General features: G+C 33.1%; 1 protein-coding gene and 1 pseudogene across 1 annotated transcript; one reads left to right on the plus strand and one right to left on the minus strand.

Moving 5' to 3' along the window:
• Positions 1 to 360: 360 nt before the first annotated feature.
• Positions 361 to 19,353, plus strand: LOC149945248 (uncharacterized). The gene is made up of 2 exons (XM_090176459.1): positions 361 to 668; positions 19,094 to 19,353. The coding sequence occupies exons 1-2, from the start codon at positions 371 to 373 to the stop codon at positions 19,351 to 19,353; spliced, it is 558 nt and encodes a 185-aa protein (XP_090032585.1). The 5' UTR covers positions 361 to 370.
• On the minus strand, positions 12,930 to 13,032 carry LOC149945249 (U2 spliceosomal RNA; annotated as a pseudogene).
• Positions 19,354 to 21,336: the final 1,983 nt, after the last annotated feature.

Here is a 21,336-nt window from a genome sequence, read left to right on the forward strand (position 1 = left end):
CTGACAATCCCGCTCGCTAAAACGGCGGTCTTTACCTAATGGTACCTCCTTCTCCGTTCACCACCGCAAACGACCGAGCGACCTTCACCAGAATCGAATTAAGTCTACCTGGAGAGTTAAATACAATCTACATTAAGTCCGGAAGCCAATAGCGAGGAAGATCTCGTTTGGTTTACGTGACCAGTGTCGCGGCGACACGAGTTGTCCCTCCAGTCGTTCAGTCGGATCATTTTCTGTGAACAGCCACTTTGAATCGGAAACGTAGAAGACCCGGAGCGTCGAATCAAGATATCACATTTAATCACTTTTATCGACCTTGACAGTGAACCGTACGATAAGGACTTTGTAATCGGAAAATTATCTGAACACAATGTCTCAATTGAGAGCGAAAGTGTTCCTGTTTGTATTAATAACTGTTTGTGTCGTGCACGGAACGAGTGAAGATGAAGAGGTGACTGATTCCTATTTGCAAGAGTCGGAAGAATTGGCTTACGAGAAACTGAAAACAATGGAGACGCGTTTGAAAGCGAGTGTAGAGGATCTCATTAAGCAAATTTTGCCGAAAGTTCTTCGCTACAGTTCGGAAGTGGAACTGAGTGGGGACTGCATGAGTGCGCTCTTGAAAATCGTTTTCGGATTGAAGGAGTTGAAGTTGTGGGCCGTTGAAAGTGAGTAATTTATTGATTAATTAATTAATGTATATGCATGAACAGAATAGTTTTACATTTTAATATCGTATGTTTATAATTACGTTTTGTATTTTCCTCATGTAAAATTTTTACTGATCTTAATTCTAAAATTTTAATTTAATTTTATTTGCATGAAGTCAATAATATTATATTTAGGAAAAACTGAAGATTTAGAGACTTAAAGTTCTTCAGAACGAGATATTAAAGAAATGAAACAAAAAAGGATAGCATAATATAAGTTTCAAATTACTTAAGCGTTAAATTTTTACTGAGCGCTTCAGACTACTCTGCACGTAGCTGGGGTAAATATTCAGACTAACTGAATGTTTCAGAATTTTTTTTATTCACTTATGGTCTTAGGAAGACAAATTCTGAATGTGTTCGGAATTTCCAAGATATGATCAATCTTGGGCTTAATTTGCACTCTTTTTCTTGTTTTTCGTAGTGAACGCGTTATAACAGCTTTTAAATTTAATATTTTTTCCACTGACAGACACACTTAGCGAACAATTTTAAACTTATGGTTTTTTAGAGGTATAATAAAGTTATTATATTTGCATATTTAAATTGGAATTGTTGGTAATAAATTTTGATTTAAATGTATTTTAGGTTATGAAGCTAATACAGAAACCGATATATAAATAATAATTGAATTATGATAATATCTTAAAACAGAAGATGGGGCTGATTGGCGCTCCCTTTAAAGTTACTTTTTAGTAATAGGTTTAGTATATTTTTCTTTAACGTTTTGCCCGTTATGGAGTGAACTCTCGAGAACATTTAGCGGAGCGTGTGGACGAAATGGCAAATTGTTTTGCGCACACGTGTCGAAAACTGCGCTCACCAAGGATATGGGATAAATGTTTGCTGGTGTTAAGCCTTTAGTATATTATTTAAAAGTACTGCCGACACCTTTCTGTTAATGTATTAGAAATATACACATAATCTGATCATATGATAGGTAGTTTATTTAAATAAATGTTTGAATTTCAATATATTTACCTAACATTTTAGAAATTAGTTAATAAGTTATTGAAACTCTTGAAGAGGTTTGTTTGGCTCTTACTACAATTAAATCATCAATTCGAAATATTTCAAATATTACGATTAAAGGCGTTTAAGGATTAAATGTGTGCTAAATAGTTTTTAGATAAAATACAAGATTAACTACTTCATTTCATAACATTTCCATTTAAACGTTACCCTCTATTAATTTATTGATTGCAGTATTAGTAAAATGTAGGATACTACAACTACTTTAAATTGGCAATGCAACATTTAATCTTTTTTGTGAATTTTCATGAATTCATTTATTCATTGAAGTAAAGTATACGTAGTTGAATAAATCCTTGATTTATTTAAAATATGGTTAAAATTTACTTTGAAACGCTTATTTTTTAATATAAAAGGTAATCTCATAATAACTCCTGCGAAAAAAGTTATTCCTTCACTTTTCAGGAACTTCTTTTGTTAAAATAACTTTAAATTATCTGCATTGGTTTCCTTCTACTTATAATTATTATTGCTACTTGGACGTCAGGGCTTCTCATGCGTATAAAAAAGTAAATCTTTCTTCCCTGAAGACATTAGGGAGATTAAGCAGTCGTCCTAATGAACGCGTACGTTTAAGCTTCCACAGGGCTAGGATAAGTTGGATTCGTGGTTCTAAAGTTGTCATTGATTCTTCTACAAGTGCTTTGCTTAACCTGTCTATGAGTACCTGTTTAACATCTTTTACATAAAACACTAAATATAATGAATAATATTAGAAATTATATAATTTCTTCTCGAATTGACAATTTAAACAATAGACCTTTGAGACAAAACAAATCAACGATTATTATCAAGGATTATGTTTTAGGATTTCTGTTCATAAATGTCTCGTCTTTTGAAAATAATAGAAATCATATGTAAATTTCAAAAATGACTCCTCAAACGAGCCATGGAAACCGACGATTAAAAAATTATATGACTTATGTTTGACATCTATAGGCCTAATTAGGAAAAAAGTGGCGCTTTATATAAAAAATTCGGGGGAAACCCACCCTTCCCATTTTTTCAAGAGTTATCAAGCTTTCTTAAAGTTGGTTAAATTAAAACTCAAATTTCGAAGTCCTTGATTTCCGTCAGCACTCCCATTTGGCTCGAATTATTCATTGTAACAAACACCCTGCACGTCTGTGACATAAGTCTAAAATAAAGTTCCATAATGGTGTCATTTTGACGAAATTATTATCGGATTGGAGTAAAGAATAATGAATAATGGTGCATCTAATTTTATTACAACTTTATTCCCAAAATTGCGCAGATGCAAATTCAACTTGGGTAGAAATGTTTACTCAAAATGAGTCATATTTTATTCAACTTTATTCCAAAGTGATCAAATTATGTGATCCAAATAGAACTGGTTTTAAATTGCCTTGATTTCGGATGAATCAAAATTTTGAGATAATATCAAGTCATTTTTATAAGAGCGATATGGGTTCATAAAAATAAATTATCAATTGCACGCTCTCACTATATGACTATGAGGTAATGCCAAATGACTTATTCGCAAGTCAACCAAAAATGTTAGGTCATTCCGAGGGACAGATCGCTTTGTTACAGGTTGTCCTAATAATCATGATTAAAAATTTAATCACGATTTAATCATTTTAAATCTTTGTACAGCCAAAGCTACAGATTTAATTTTAATATACTCTAATAATGATTTAATCATACGATGTTTTCCTAATGATCATTCCATAAATCACATATAGTAAAAATTTCACGATTATAAACTAAGTTTCATGGTTTTTGGAACGAAAAATATTATTGCTAGGCAGTATTGGTGCCAGTTAGATATAACCTGCTAAGAATATACTCCCTCAAGGGTCTTACCACATACTAAAAATTTTAACACCGATTACAGGCAGATAAAACTGAGTACAGCCTTTAGTAATGCTAAATATATAATCAGATTCGTAATAAATTTACGGAAAATTCTCAGCCCCTCGTAGTTTCTTTATAAAATTATTGGATATTGGATTAGTTATTTTTGTAAGAGTTCTGTGGCGCTTTAAGCCTGGCAAAAAATCATCGTAAAGAGCAAAAATAGATTAACTTTTACGTTTCGACAATTCGCATAATAATAATAAGCTCAATATAATTGACTGTCAATCGTTGCTTAAATTTAAAATATATCTTGGCGATGAAATTTGTCCAATTATTTTCGTTTAATATAAGAATTGTGCTATTTTCTGGGACGACATGAATTTTTGGTTTAGTTTAAATTTTATTTTAAAACACTCTTTTTATGATATGTTACATGTATTGTTATTTTTGAGATATTTAAAGTTTCTTCAATACAGCTCCGAAGAAAAGTTAGAATTTTGTTTATTAAAAATTACGTGTTTAAATAAACTGAGTGATAGCGTACTTCCTTTTAATTTTTTAAACGTACCTATTCAAATACTAATGTCGTTATATTTTTAAGTTTCCTTAAATACTTTTCAAGCTGTTTCAAAAAAAGGCAAAATTTAGTTAAATAGACAAATTCCGATAAATAACCCTAAAGGAATTTTTTTTTTAAGAATAGTGGAAATTATGTATAGATATTTGCTTATGAATTTCTTAATTTGACATTGATGGAAAAAACACTTCATTTTAGAAGTTCCTAATCTGAAGTTGAGTAAAACTTAATTTACATTTTTAAAGATGTCTGTTCGCTAAGAATAGGGTGCTTAAAGCAGGTTTGACGGCTTTCAAAAATGTTAATGTCTCGTTCAATTAGTGCTCGTGAAACTGCTAGATTAAGCACTTGAAAATCAGAAAGCGCAAAGCTTAGACCTACCATTTTGTTTTCGTTTGACTTAAGTAACGTTTTACGGTTAAAAATTAGCTAAGAGTCATGATCTTAACCCTCGGTCTTTCTAATTTTTCCCGAAAGAGAAAAACAATTACGCGCGTGGTACTTAAATTACATGAGTTTGGTGATTTCTATGCTATTTTGGTAGTGATTTATTCAGTGAACTATTTATTGAGAAATGTTATTTTACTTTGGCAGAATTTTATTGACATTTTGGATATTAAAAAAACTTGTTGTAATTGACTTCAGGAACCAGCTTGTCCCGTCCGATATTTCGAACTACGCTTAGATTTCCTTAATGAAAGTTCAGTCAATAAACTCGAATCCTTAAAGACAGAGGAACACAGAGCGTAAACATTTGTTATTTAGGTTCAGGGATGAAATATTTTTCAATTACCGGTGGAAATATTGATAATTTTCCCTCTGTTTTATGAACTGGCAAGTTCAGAATATTGAATATCTTTTCGATTTGTGAGCTAGTCGCTTTATTGACAGTTCGAGAAAATTGCACGCCAGACTAAAATGTTGCTTTTGCCGATAGTGAATGTTTCAGATCGATTTCCAAACCTAAGATTCCAATCAAATTTTTATCTTATTGCAACTTAACTTTAAATACCCAGATATATTAAGAAAAAGCCACAAAATATAATGTTACTTTCGTTACCACTTGTGCGCGTAGCTGCTCATTTCTTTACATTGGAAATTACAAAGGTATAACGAGTACAGAAAATATATATATTATTTGGTACGCTAAGCTCTATACTATGAATGATCTTTAATTAAAGTGACAAACACCTGTAATAGATTACCTATTACAAAACCACATCTGTTCCCGTTTCATTGAAACATGGAAAATCGCCGCTGCCAACTGACTTGATCGATTACAGTACACGAATTTCGTTTCATGTAATAAATCAGTTCGTTGTAGAGAAACCCTCTTTACAATTTAAAAATTACTTGTTAGCTTTGATTAATTATTGAGGAATCGGGGAAATGGTGTGTTAATTTATCCCCAAGTTGTCCTTGGTGCACTGGTTTTTGAATCTTAATAAATCTATATTGTACCAAAGGAGACATGCACGAATTTTTTGTGGTTTTCTCGCTTTTCAATGTACTCTTCTTACAACGTGTTTCTTTCAGCGACACATAACATTTGGTAATCATTTATACTTACGCCCAAGATTGGTAGAACTGCTGCTCAGCCGCCCACTAAGATGCGGAATCATTCAAAGGACATATTATAAAATATTATTTTTATAAAATTTTTGAGTTAACGTGAATGTTATAATTTATCGGAACAAGTGATTTCTAACTCAAATAGCATTTAGTAAAAACCAACACACGTACCCAACAAAACTTCAAAATAAGATGAACATCCTTCGGATATAAAATGGTTTAACTCTTTGTCGACTCTTAGTTAACTCAAAAAATAATACCTGTTAACTGATATTTTACAAATATGAAACTAATCTGTGCCCCCTTTCTTTGAATCCCGCTTCCAAAAATATGGTACCTCTCATTTTATCTCACTCAGTTTAACAGAAAGCAGTTAAAAAACCACTATTTGAAGTGTATTTATATTGCCTCGTCATATATCTCGCTATCGTCAAAGATACATGCCGTTTTCATTAAAGCTACTGATTACTAGGTTTCAAGAGTGACGTAAGAACTACTTGATATATGTTATATGTATTTGTGACTGTCGTCTCTTTTTCTATTTTGATAATTGCTAATGAGCAAATATTAATTACACAAAATTTTTATTAATAAGATATAAAATTAATTAATATACATCCAGGGTGCAGAATATGTCTATGGCAATTAATAGTGAAATTCTTCAACAATTAATGCATGGCGGTCGCTATACAGCAGACATCTTTTACGTTCGGGCTTCCGTTGAAATCCAACGTTAAGATAGTTTTATCGAAAGTCAAAATTTAAGCCAGAGGCTCCAACAGTAGACCGGTTTCGCCCTTTTGGGGCTTATCAGTACTGTTTAAGAACTCCGGCTTTTCTAGAAAATTTTCCGATATCAGTACACGATGTCCGGAATTTCTCTGACTGGCCATTTTTCCCAAAATCTTCAAAATATAAGCCCAGTTCACACTTTACCATTATTTGGGCCACATAGTTTTCAATGAATCCAAATTTACTGTAGATTTTCAATAATTCCCTTATTTTCAGATTTTCCTGAAAAATTGAATTTAAAGAGTTCTATATTAAAAATAATACCGTAAAAATTTCGCCACTCTAAAGCCCAGTTCAGACTATAGAAATAATTGGGCTTCTTAATTGTATCCAATTGTTTGTAAGAAAGGAAATTAATTGTATAGTGTGAAGAGTAAAAGTAGGAACAATTGTTAAATTTTTCTGTTCACACTATGCAACTTTCTTACTTACAATTAGTTGGATACAATTATGTGGCCCAAATCATAATTTATGAGAAAAATGGCATTCAGAGAACTTCCGGGCACCCTGTAAACATCCAGGGTTTATATTACTTTTACTGACATCGGAAGATTTTCCAGAAAAGAAACAGTTCCTACACAGTAATGTTGAGCCCCAAAAGGGCGAACCCGGTCTACTATTATAGTCTCTGGCTGAAATTGTCAATTTCGATAAAACTATCTTACATGTAACGTTGGAGTTCAAGGGAAGCCCGAACGTAAAAGATGTCCGCTGTAAAGCAGCCGTCATGCAATAATTGGTGAAGAATTTAACTATAAAATACAATGGACTGCTCACATATAGGGCACCCTGGATGTATATTAATTTATTTTATATATTATTAATAAAAATATTCGATAATTAAATAGTTGTTCGTTAGCAGTTATAAAATTAAATTTGTTTATAATTGGAAAATACATTAGACATAATTAAGCCCTTGATTATTTCCTTCAATTCAATTACACTTCTCTTGATCGTCGTGTTTTTTATTGTTTTGTTAACTACCGGTGCCCGGGTATCCAATTGATTTGTCAGGACAGGGCCTAGGCGGTGGTGTGGCGACGGTACAGCAGGCCCTTGAAGTTAGGGGCCCTTATCATTTCAGGAGAGAGTGCCCAAAAACTGTAAATTGATTTAATGAAATAATTGAAAATTCCCCTAGAACCCTCACCACATTCATAAATAAATCTGTGAAATTCTATTTCTACGTGCTAAAAAATTCGATGCATTTTAAGCAAACTAAATTATCTTTAGCCAAAGCTAAAGATTTGATTTTAATTATATTCAATCATCAAGAAAGTGATCTGCTCCTCGGGTTTCTCTTTGGAAAAGTTCTTAAAAAAAGCGAAAATACTCAAGAGGAGTTGCTGAATTTTTACCCTGATTTCTGTAAACGTCGGTGTGGCCCTTGAATTAAGAATATTATTTAAGTAAAACAAATCACTCTGCCAATAAACTTCAAATATTTAATTCAGTAAATATCCAAAAAGGACAATGAAATTAGTAAACAGAAATATAACCCTCTATAATTGGAATTTATAGACGCCAAATGACCTGGAGCTCAGTTAAAAAATGACATTACAATTTAAAATGTGTATGCGGAGAACCACCATTATTCTCACCGTTGACAACACGCCCACAAACTTGTACCATAAAATTTCAGATCTTAATTATTTTCCCTGCACAATTCATTCCGTGTTTGTTTTAGTAATTTACCCAAAACAATAAGGGGCTCAATAATTGAACTTTGCACAGGGCTCAAGAAAAGCTAGTTACGGCACTGCATATCTAACCACTATTCGGATAGTAATTTTCGAGTTGGCTCATAGTCGACAAGGTCATATTATAGTATCTCAGCAGACCACGAACTGGGTAGCCGTTTTCGAGTCGGCTCAGAGTCGACAAGGTGTTATTACTCGCATCTGATCACTAAATGGGTGATCATTTTTCAGTCGGCTTACAGTCGGTCAGTATGCTTTACGACTATCCAATGGATAGTTAATGCCTCGTACATCAAGTCCAATGACCCGACTATGAGAATCGCACGCAAGCCAACCATGATTTTGGCCGTTGGCCCGATTGTATTTTGCTAGTTATATTACTATTCAAAGTAAATTTTATAGAATATGCCATACCACTAGAGAGCGGAACGAGAATATATCGAAGCAAAGAATCCAAATTCAAAGGACAAAATACCGTCATATGAATATCAGCTGCTTGGAAACAATACTACACTATGATCTTAACCAAACGACGCAGAGGCTTATTAATCATTTACAAAACATATGGTTTTATACGAAACCATCTCTATTAGAACTGTTTAAATTAGTTTAAAAATATATTTTACAGAATTACTCGACAAACTATAATGCAAATAAATAATTGTAAAATTTCTTTACACATAAAAGGTTTTGGTTCGGCAAAGAAGTGAATAAAAGCAGTATCTGCCTAAACAATATTTAGACGTTAGTAAATTAATTTAATATATTTTGTATAACTAGACTTATACCATGATAATTTTTTTCAGTCTAAATTTAATTATTTTATCATGCTTCTCAAAAACTTGTCAATCTCTTCCTTATATCAAGTATCGAAAATTGTACGTCTTGTCTTTGGGTGTACTTCAAGGACCCTGGTTTTGAGATATTATTGCAGCTTTGGAAATAGAGTAGAGAGAACGCGTCGTTTTTTAAGTTTGAGCGCAATCGGGCTAAGCCTTGCATCCAGTACGTTCTTTCTACAAGACTTCTGACGCGAGCTTAACATACTTTTTGAACAAATTTCCTTCCTAATCACAGTCTATGAACATTAAGAAAACCATACCATTTCATTATGTTTTAACCTTCATAGCTTGTCTGTTATGCCCTCCGGGTCTGTATAGCTACACGCGTGCAATTGAATGTCTCAGCATTCCATTTGGAAATTTTCACGGCGGGACACCCTGTTTTAGCATAAGTTAATGAAATTAAGCAGTATAGAAGAGGGAAATCTGCAAACATTTCATAGAAGTAACTGGAAATTCCAACAGACACCCTTACGAAAATTACTTGCTCGAAAGTCCTAATTTGAAATCCAATAGAATCAAGACGCATTCAGCTTGAATTTCCAGGGCCGGATTAAGACTTTATGGGGCCCTAGTCCCAAGTTAATTTTGGTGCCCCCTTTCAATAGCGAGCGAAGCGAGCTAGGCGCTTTCTCAATTTTTAATTGAGAAATGGAAGGAAAATTCATTTTGCTGCCAGATTTAGTATGTCGTCAGGGGCTAGACGGCAGTCCGTCAGATAATGTGAAAATCAAACGTTCATAGGGGTGGTCGCATTTACTAAAATTACTCCGGAAAATATTTTGTGAAAAGCAAATGATTAAAGTTTTGTACTTTTATTTTTTTTAACCCTCTTGGTGCCCCTTGTAGGCTTGGTGCCCTAGGCCCAGGCCTATTCGGCCTATTGGTTATTCCGGCCCTGAGAATTTCATTCAGTTTCGTTCAAACGAGTAATATCAAATCTGAAAAAGGTTGAATTTCACATATTTTTGAATGATTATTTTCGATTAAGTTACACACAAAACAGAACTTATGACTCCTTTAAAAAATTAAGTTTTTAATGTTCATTTACTTTTGACAGACTTAGAATAGCGTTTTAAGTATAGATGTAAAAAAATTTTTCATTACTGCTGTAACTTTAATAGTGGATGCCATTACCATGAGAGATTTTTCCAGAAACATGCAATTGAAAATTTAATCATTATAATAATAACGTTAGTTTCAGTAATGCCTTTTCTCTTTGCTATTATTATTTCAATTAATATAATTGTCTACAATATATATTTGACGAACGTTGTAGCCTTGTGTGAAATTACAATCTTTATACTATATGCTTCGTTCCAAATTATTACGTATGAAATCTCCCTCCAATTTGTATATTTAAATCATACTTTTTTTTTTAAATCATTATTCCCTTTACTCTAAAACAGAATTGTCCAAATTTCCATTCTAAAAATGGCCAGTTTGAAGTTGGAAATCGTCCTGTTTATTTTAGTTAATTATTAACGGTAGAATTTAATTTATACATCGCACTTGAAATAAACCTTTTAAAGGTCGACGGAGAAGCTTTTCAGACGATTTGTAGAGAAAAATATAACGGGCTGTTCTATTTCGTACTTTGTTCGTAAAAGAGGACAGTAGGTCCCATAAGCTTATTTTAGAAATTTGACCTCCACATTTAAAATAAATAGCTCGGGTTAACTCGCTTAACGTTTTGGAGTTAGCGGTAGGTAAAATAAAAAGTTGTCTAGGGGAATTTAATAAAGCGATAATAATTATGAAAACCAATTTTAGAGGGTTGCCAAGAAGTTAAACATTTAACAAGAATATAAAATTTGAAACAATTCCGACATAAAATTAAACCTAATCTTAAAGGGGAAATCAGGTTTGGTCCCTTTCGACCGAAATCCCATTCGTTCGAAAACGATTTAACATTGAGTCCCAATCGATCGAAAATACCCCAATTGTGCGGTTTACAGCCCAATTTTGCACGTTTATATTATTTTTTAAAGTACATCAAATTTTGTTTTTATGAGATGTTTTTTAAATAGGTTTACTTCTTATATAAATAAGTGTTGATAGTCTTATTGGAGCCAGTTAGCTAAAATGGAGAAAATAGCTCACAAAGGAGGGTTTTTTACATTAAGAATGATTATTTGTTTCGCTTAAACAAATCGATAAATAAATCTAGTTATTATGGTATTCTTGATATAAATAAAAAGTTCAAAGAATAAATATATTTATAAAAGCGCGCCACCCATGGAAGTGAGAGGCTAACCTAACCTAACCTAACTTAACCTAACCGTTAGTACACCTGTAGCAATTTTGTTTAGGTATAACGTTTTTTGCGTATCCTGCTATATCTCGGGGCAGAAGTAAAAAACAAAACAAAAGGTCCCAATGAACCGAATCCGCCTATTGGGCTATAATTCGGAAACATATTGAATAACTAATGAAAACCAGTGTCAATATACTTGAAGGGCATGAACCGATCCACGTGACGAGGATAATAATTATTTAAAGGGCAACGCAAGTGACCATGCAGGGGGGTAAATTATCTTATAGATAAAAAGAACGACTGCACATGCGCTATCTGCCATAGCCTTTCCTCTGTAAAAAAAGCAGAACCATATTTGCCGAATTTATTTTGTATAAATGCGCCTCTCGCGGTTTTTACGCAAAATCCATGCATTCTTTAGTCTCGAAAATGGCCGAGGAAAGTGAAGTCTCCGTGCTTACCGACAAATCGGATCCTAAACTTCTACAAAATAAATGTAATAAAAAAGATAAATATTTTGTCGGGATATAATGATAGGGAAATTGTTAAGGGAGACGGGATATAGGAGTGTGTGTGGTGTTGAATTTTCTTAATCCAATGTGAGGCTAGCGGCAGAGATTTACCTCGAGATTTACCGCGTCCAAGGCCTAATGTTTCAACTTCCATTATTAAAAATATTCAATTCACAAATAATTTTATTCCAAAACATTGTTAAATCGAAAATATCAAAGTCCAACTCTCGGAAACTAACCCAGTTCTTTTCTCCATAATAAATAAATTAAGCTAGGCCTAAATTCCTGGATTCGTTGATTGCGAGCTAACTTAGCGAAGAAAATCGAAAAATTCGCGAATGAGAGCGAAATTGCGCCACGTGGCTACACCAATGAGAATAAGGCTTTCGCGCTGTATAAAATCATCCTTGGAAAACCTACTTACGGCTTGTTTAAGAAAACATAGTTCCCCCCCTTGCATGACCACTTGCGTTGCCCTTTAAGCGATTGACAATTCAACTAGATAAAGCGGCCCAACCCGTACAAAAATATGTCTATAGAAAACCCACGTTATATCTCGATAGCTTTTCCTTGGTTTTTCAATGGGTTTTCTTTAGAAATTTGGGTCAATTTTCTGTAAAAAAAACCCTTTTAAAGTTTTCTCTATAGAATTATCTGATTGGTTTTTGAGGAAACAAACACTTTTGCACTGGTAAATAAAGTGAAATTTCTATAGAATTTACCGATTGTTTTTTTTAAATATAAATTTTTCAATTTTAAATAGTGGCATTTCTATAGAATGGGCTTATTTCTGTTTTAGAAAACACCAATTTTTAACTGTTAATTATAGTAGAAAATCTATAGAATTTACCGAATGTTATTTCAGAAAACATTATAACCCATCGAAAGATGTTCTTAACAATATCTTAGAACACTAAAGGTTTTTCTTTGTTGTTTCTATAGAAAAACTGTATAGAATATCTATAGTATAACTTTCGAATTTTATTAGAGTTCTTATAGCTTTATTTATAGAATTATTTTGGAGTTTGTTATAGAGTTCTTTGAATATTATAATATACTTTTACGAAAACTCTCTTAAAAGCTTGCAGAGGAGCTCAGATTAACTCAGATTAACTTGGGGTAGATGTCATAACAAATAACATCCGAGTGAACCTGAATGAGAGTATTTAGAAAACAGATACTACACTTTGATCGTAGCCAAAAGGCCGAGAAGCTAACGTAAATTTCGAGATATACATATTCATAACAAATGATTCAATTTATGCAAACGGTAAAATGCAAATGAAATAAAAAATTACGTCATATGTGGCGAACCGTGGCATCCACATTTCATACGAAATACTAGGCCTGAACAATCTCCTTCGCCGGCTTGATTTTTAAGAAGATCCAAAGTCTATTAGTAATCGAAACGGTTTCAAATATTAAATTAAATTTCACTTAGAAAAACCATTATTGAAAAACCGGAAACCAAGACTTTCAGTTAAGACGAAAGACCGGAGGCTTGTTACCAGAACAAATTGGAAATTAGATATCAGAAACCGTCAGAAGATGATCTTCCTGGCGACCAGACTTTCCGGCAGAGACCTGGAGACGAGACCTACTAACGTAGACTTAGTGGCCAGACCTTCCGACGGAGATCTGAATACCCGAAGATCAGATCTTTCAGCAAAGACCTGGAGAATAGTTCTTCCGGCGGTGATTTGGAGACCCAAGTGACCCAATTTTCCGACGGAGATCTTGAGACCATATATTCCGAATGAGACCTTGAGACTTGGATATCATATCTTTCGGTAGATACCGAAAACTTGTAGTCAGAGACAATTTATACGCTATGACCGGTAACACTGTGCATAGTCAATTAAATGCACCTTATTTCTGATACACGACAAGCCGCTTAATTTCGTAAAGTTGAGGGTATTTTCTTGAAAAGCATCACACTGTCTGCAAGATAATAAGTCACTGGTCTTTGCTATTAATTATCGTTTCCTCCGTTAGTTGTGAATAATGTGTTTAAAGGATGATGCTCATACAGTTAATGCAATGTATATTTCAACAAGCCAAATCTGGAACCCGCTTCCCGGTTACTTATGCTGTTTTCTAAAAAAGAACAATTGGTAAATCGTGTAGAAATTCCACTAACTTTACAAATGAATAATTGCTGTTTAAAAAATGGACAATTCAACAGAAATTCCACTATATACCAATGAAAAACTGGTGTTTTAACAACAAAAAACACAGTTAATTCTTTAGAAATTGAACTATAATTACCAGTGAAGTTTTTTAAAAACATTTGGTAAATCTATATAAATAACTTTAATAAAAGGTTCAGAAATCAACTCAAATATCGAAATAAAATCTACTAAAAAGCCAAAAATAAACCATTAAAATAACCTAGGAAAAGTATTAAAAACCAAGGAAAACTATAGAGATAAAACTCTAAATGATCTTTTGTTATAGAAAATTTACCGAAATAGCTAAAGAAAATCTATTAAAAAGCCAAAGAAAAACCATTAAAAACCACGGAAAATTTATAGAGATAAAACTCGGGTTTTCAATAGACATATTTTTGTAAGGGCTTGATGGGATAGCTCGAAAACTTATAGAGTGCTATGGGAATATCTATAGACATTTGAAGTTTTTAAAACCATAAATATTTCCCAAAAAAAAGTTAGTGGTATTTTATTGGAAAATTGTATAGAAAAAGTTATTCCTATGGTGTCCCATAGCCTTTCTATAAACCTCTATATATTTCTATAGATTTTCTATACACGATTTTTGTACGGGAAGTGCGTCCGCCTGGAAGTTCTTTAAAAATTTAAATTTATAACACCAAATCCGACATGTAATGTTAATTGTCCAAGTTATGTTCGAAAACATTCTTGGAAGTTCGTGAAAGTTGTTGGCGGTGACGGCAAGGTGTTAGGATACTGGGTTCAGTGATGGTTGATGGTGAGTTACCGTCTTGTTAGCGCTTCATGACCGCAGTTTAAAAATCGAAAGTCGATTTTCTAACGAATGTGAACGGTGGTGAATATTTGGCCTGTTATGTCTTTAATCGGAGTTGGTCGAACACACGCACATTTGTATTTTATTACGAACACAATTAGCTTGGACCCATTGTTAGCCATTATTACGAAAATAAGCTCTTTTTCATAGCCCTAAATCATCAATCCTAAAAACCACAACTCATTATACGCTTTGTCGGTTTCAAACGAAAATGACACGCACCGCCTCTCGTGGTGAGATCACGCGTAACTTGGTTAAAAGTTTTTACCCGCCCCCATTGAAATTAATGTAAAGTTGGTGATAATTAAACGCTAATTAATCTACCAAATGGTATACGAAATATTCCACTGACAATTTTCCCCGTTTATATGAACTTAAATGTAATATAAAATCGTCTTGAAAAATCCTTTATTGCTTTATAACGTTCAAAAATAATATTTTTAACGCGCCATATAGATAATCGAACATCTGCTCGTTTAGGTAAAGTTTGCGTTGTCAACTCGCGTATTAGAAAGCAAAATGAGATTTTAGAAAGTACGTTGTAATTCGGAACGATATTAATACTTTTCGCGAATTTTGTCATCAGTGAATTTTAAATATGACTCTAAATAAGTTTCAAGGTTTATTTAAAAGCTAGTTTCATAACCTTTCATCTATTGGTTGGTTCACAATGTATCTTTAAAGTAGACAAAAATTTGAAGGCGGTGACTCTTGCCCAGCTTTAATCCTCGGTTTAATTTACCGCGTATAGTCTTAGTCGATGATTCAAAATAACGGTCAAAAACGCCGCCGATCAGTTTAGTAGAATATTTTCGGCAGCGTAATCGTCGGCCATTTTCGGTATGGAGATATAGGCCGGAAGGCAGGCAAGGCTGCCAGATTTCGATAGAGCGAAAACGGCCAACTCTCTCAAATGTTTTCGTTTCCAAAACAAAAATTTTGCGGCGTAGCTATCGACTAAGACTATTTTGAAATTCAAAAACCCGAGTACTATCTTTAAATAATGGCGAACGCTAATTGTAATACGAAACAAATAACGAAATACGTGGGATTTTTGGCGTTAAATGGACTTAGAAGGTATTTCGTTATTTGTTTCATATTACAAGGAGCGTTTGGGTTTTTCCGTTTGAAAATACGCGGCAGATTAAACCGAAGCTTAGTACTGGGAAAGATTCACTGCCTTTCATTTGCTTTCTAATACGCGGGTTGACAACGCAAACTTTACCTAGACGAGCAGATGTTCTATTATCTACATGGAGCGGGAAAAATGTTAATTTTGAATGTTATATGAAACGATTTTTCAAGACGATTGTATATTACATTTAAGTTCATATAAACGGGAAAAATTGTCAGTGGAAAATTTCTTATATCATTTGGTAGGTTAATTAACGTTTAATTATCGCCAACTTTACATCAATTTCAATGGGGGCGGGTAAAAACTTTTAACCAAGTTACGCGTGAGCTCGACCCTAGAGGCGCTGCGCGTCAATCGCTCGTACTGTATTATTTCTCGCGAGCGCGCGTTTATATCTTCTCTTTTAAAAACAAAACAATTTTAAACAATATCTATTTATAGTAAGTGGTTTTTTTTCGCCTGTCCGAGGACAAAAAGTGTAAACTTTTTACCCTAAAACGTTTTATTCGCCTGTTCTCGGGGTAAGATTTACCCTGTCCCGAATTTTGTTCGCTTGTTCCAGAGCTCAAATGTTACACTTTTTACTCCTCCTCGAAAGGAGGTGTAGAGGGAGTAATCTAGCTTATATAGAAAATTCGTCTGCTTAAATTTCATTTCACGAAAACAAGACAGGTTTTGAACATCTTTACATGTGGCAAGCTTTTAATAACGTAAATCTAATTTTTAAATGCTAGTTAATGACTTTAAAAGTCGCTTGATGACTTAGGCCTAAGGTGGTGCCTTGGGTATTAGCCTAGCTAATTATTATTATTATTAAATAAATAAGAAAAATGAGTCATATATTGATGACCTCACCACCGGTCGCCATCTTAAAAACTAAACAAATAAATAACCTTTAACCTTTAACTACTCCCTTCTTACTCCGACTCATTTTTTTCGTCAAGATAGAATTGGAGTAAAATGACGTCATAGGGCTACACTTTTTAACCTGCTCAAAAAACACAGAACAGGCGAAAAAAACCACCTATTAAGAGGAGGCTTGGCAACGGTCGTTTAGATTTCTTAAGACAAAGGGAGGAATATAATTTTAACAACAAATTAAACAATCCGCTATAATTCACAAATTTCGTTAAGCGAGCGAACATTACTCAGGCGAAACGCTAAGGAAAAGCTTTCTGGCCAGGGGGACCCAACACTGCGAAATTGGATTCTTTTGCGTTACAATTTTTTAGAAATTTAATCATGAAGATATCATTGTGATATCAATTTATGACAAGTATGGTTTTAAGGATGGCCTAGTTAGCCATTTAAACAATCAAATTAATATTTCCTTATATACAATGTTAAATAGAAGAAAGAGTGGGAACATATTTTGTTTAATTTTTAATGAGATTTTATTTCAAGTGATCACTTTGAATCCTTTTTAAATTTTATCTTTTATTTCAATATTTATTGCTTTTATTCTAACATTTACTTCTAAAACTATTTTTTTTGGAAATTATTATGTTATGCTGGCAAACTGAAACATCTTCGTAATCTGAAAACATTGTCACACATTGTGTAACAACTCGTTTTCTTTAATCGGTTTCGTTACACAATAAACTATATTCCATTCTATTTTATTATATTTTTTCTATAAATATTTTACTATGGTGTCTTTTGTATTGGATTTTAGATATTTAAAATGATTTTGTTTAAATTGAAAGAAACTAACTAAATAAAAAAGCTTCCAACATTAGTAACTTTTATATTTAAATTTTGCAAGTGGAAAATAAAGGAATGCGATAATGTTTTGCTAGACGAAATCATCATTTAAAATGCAATAGTACGAGCTAACAAGAGAAGAGCACTGCATTATAACGAACACCAAAACATATACTTAAAGATTTTCCTCCTAAGACTTAAGCCTATTTTACGACTTTAGGCAACGAAACAATAGAAACCAGTAACGTTGTCTTTAAAAATTCCAACTGTAATAAAAAAAGAAAATGAACAAGATAATTTTGGACAAGGAAAAATGTTTTAATACCTATGGAGGAACATATTAACCTTGACGTCAGATTAAGTGAAATCTCGGATATACTTTACCATTAAAACCGTAAAAGACTTCGTCTCAAGGTTGAATTTCTTCTTAAACATACTATTCAAAAACAAAGCAGGAAAATGAATAAGGACCTCATGAGGCGGTTCAGGAAAATCGCTGTTTTTTTAAATTTAGTGTCGGAAATATAATGAGGATAGTTTTACACCCCAAATACTCCATAACCGAGAGCCTGTTATCACGAACATTTTCATATTTAAAATGGACTGGTTATCCAACTATTTAATGGTCACTTGGAAAGTCCTTTTCGGCGAATTCAACTGGACGTTGAGGTTAAAGAATTGCACATTTTACTTTTTAAATCTTCAGAAATTAAAGGAACACCGAATATAAAATACACAAATCTAATTATCTTCAAAAATATTGCTCTTCTTTTTGTTGAATTTGATAATTGGTTTATAACTAAAAATGTATAAAGCAATAGCTTAAACAACGCCTTATTAACAAGCAAAATATTAGTTTTATCCTCTAGAGTTTGGTTATTTTTTAACTTAGTTTTAAAAATTCAATTTTTAATTATTATTCTGATTAAAAAAGGCGGATGAATATATATTATTTACTCACCCCCTTAAGGGGGAAGAATACAGTAAAACCCCCTTTTTCGTTCAAACTGAACTTTACATAATTGAATTATATTTTTATTATTAGGCTGAACCTTCCTCTAGTGCTTAAAATAATTTTGATAATTCTAATATTAATAGTTAACGAGATATAAGGTTCTAACTAAAGGGTAATTTGGGTGCTTACCCAACTTGTTTAGCTCCGGGGGTCTGAATTAAACGTTATAACGTAATTACTATTAAATTTAAAATTGTCAAAATTATTTTAATCACTAAACCAGAGGCTGTTCCACACATAAATATTAATTTTATAAGTTATACAAAATTGAAAGAGTTCAGCTTGAAATAGCGCGAAAGTAGACAATGGCCACTGTAGTATTCCGCCTTAAGTTATATCCCAGCAAACACAAAAACGTCCTTTGGACATCCGATATAGACGTCACATTGATCAAAGCAAATTCATTTCTGTTTTACAGTGATAGAATCTTTTGGAATTCCGGGAGGAGGATTGTTAAGTGGAACTGCAGCCTCGTTCGGTAGCTACCAGCAATGCGTCAACGTTGTGATTGGTGGTGGCGCTGCTTCCCGAGGAGCCGACAAGTCACCAGCCATGGGACAATACTGCCTGATGAGCATCCGACCTCCGCTTCCGCCACGACCACGCCGGATACGTTTCCTTCAAAACCTTTTCCCACATATCAACGCAACCTTTAAAACCGAGGTAGCTATATCCTGAATTAATGGACAAGGGTTGAGTTAGACCGTTTTTATTATCCTGACCTACGTTAAGATCGATGATTCGGTGGTTGGGGCGAGAGCAGGTATGACCTTTCTCCTACGTTTCTCATAACAAGCATAATGTTATTTATATTAATTAAGGCTCTCTTAAGGCCCGGAAACCTTGCTTTAACTGAGCCTGGGCTCACTGAAAAAATTCCATTGGAAATAAAGCTAGTGTAATAAATACGATCTGTATTATATTGTAAAGTTCCATTACTAATTTCTTGCACCTACGAAAGTGTAAAAGGAAAAGTTACCAGTAAATTACAGTGTATTTAGGAAATGATAAGTCAGACGTTTAAAAGAGTGACACTTTCGGTTCCAGATTAAGAGATTAAGGATAATATTTCTGACTCGCGTGTTCCTTCAACCAGGGCACAAGAAAAGAGGAAGAACAGTGGCAATGCCCCAGCCAAACATTTTACTAGAAACGGAAACTAATGAAATTGACCAATCCAAAGTGTTGGCAGGTACAAAAATTAAATTGACCAGTTAAATATTTACTCCAGACGAGACTTTCGGTTCTTCGTTTTGAAAACATATTCGATTTGTATTAGATTATATTTAAAATTTACAAAGTTATGGTCTATTTATATGTTAATTAAATTTACGAATTAAATCTTTGCCATTTCTGACTGAATAAAAGCTTTTCCTGAGCGCCCCTAAAATGAGAAAATAATTTTAATCGCGATGTTGCTTGTAACCATGCAACTAATTTCAGGTGTATTCAAAATTCAACTCCTAGAAAACTATCTTGCTTTTTACAGGTAATGACCAGATTGAAAAATTTGTTGTTTAATTCGTACGAGGCGCCTTACAAAATCGGCATTTGCATTCCATCTTCCTGTTCGCAAGAGGAAGTTTCGAGACTGTTTCAGCCCAGTAAGTCCCATTTTAATCATTTGAATAACACAATATAAACAATCAGCAGACATCATTACTCATAAATCTCTGGCGAGAATTACGTAAACATACCAGATTTCGAGGTTTATATCAAAGTAACAAAGAAAAGTTTCAATGCCTTGGCTCTCTCTGTAGATCAGTTCAGTTTCTTTTCAACCTTATAAACGCCAAATTAAAGATTGCAATTAAATTTTTATATTTTTCGTAATATTAAAGGCATTATTAGGTGTAAGTACATTATTGGAAAAATTAAAAAAGCAATAGTAATTGTTCTTTAAATAAGATCATTCCGTCTTTCATAATGTTTTACAATAGTAAATTTCAATGTACTTATTTATATGGTAAGAGCAATTCAATAAAGGGTGTCTTCATTTGACCAGCCCAGGCATTTTTCTCAAAATCTATACTATATATCTATAAATGTGAACTTTTCAGTATGTACTCTCTCGGGGGAGATCGTTGTTATTTGTAAATTTCTGAACAATCGTGACATTTTCCACGGTTTAAGAAGTGTTAGTTTTTGAACGCTACGTGGTAGACGAAAAGTCTCAATAAGCAAGTAGAGCATACTCAAAACCTTAAATGAAATTGGTATGGTGGAAATCGGACATTTCGTCACTGAAATAATAGGTCATGAAAAACAAACAAAGTTGAAACGTTTCGTAGCGTTTAAAAACTAACACTTCTAAAACCATGAAACATTTCAGGTTTTTCAGAAATTTACAAATAACAACGATCTCCCCCGTGAGGGTACATACTGACAATTTCACATTTCTTGAAAGAATAGTTTTTGAGAAAAATGCCTGCGCCGATTTATAAATATATTTTGTTCTGAGGTCTATTCATTAAATTAATGAAATTAATTATAAGTATATGTTTAATTTTAATATACAATTTCGTGGCGAACGTCCTTCACATACATTTTGTAAGATAATTGGGCAGAATTATAGAGAATGGATTTCTTTTTTTAAGAAATACTGCTTTGAAGAGTTAGAAGTTGTTTCTTAGTCATAAGTTTATGATATTAATTAAACTA

This window comes from Leiobunum rupestre, chromosome 5 (genome assembly GCF_980474605.1).
Source record: "Leiobunum rupestre chromosome 5, qqLeiRupe1.1.hap1, whole genome shotgun sequence".
NCBI classification, from domain to species: Eukaryota; Metazoa; Arthropoda; class Arachnida; order Opiliones; family Sclerosomatidae; genus Leiobunum; species Leiobunum rupestre.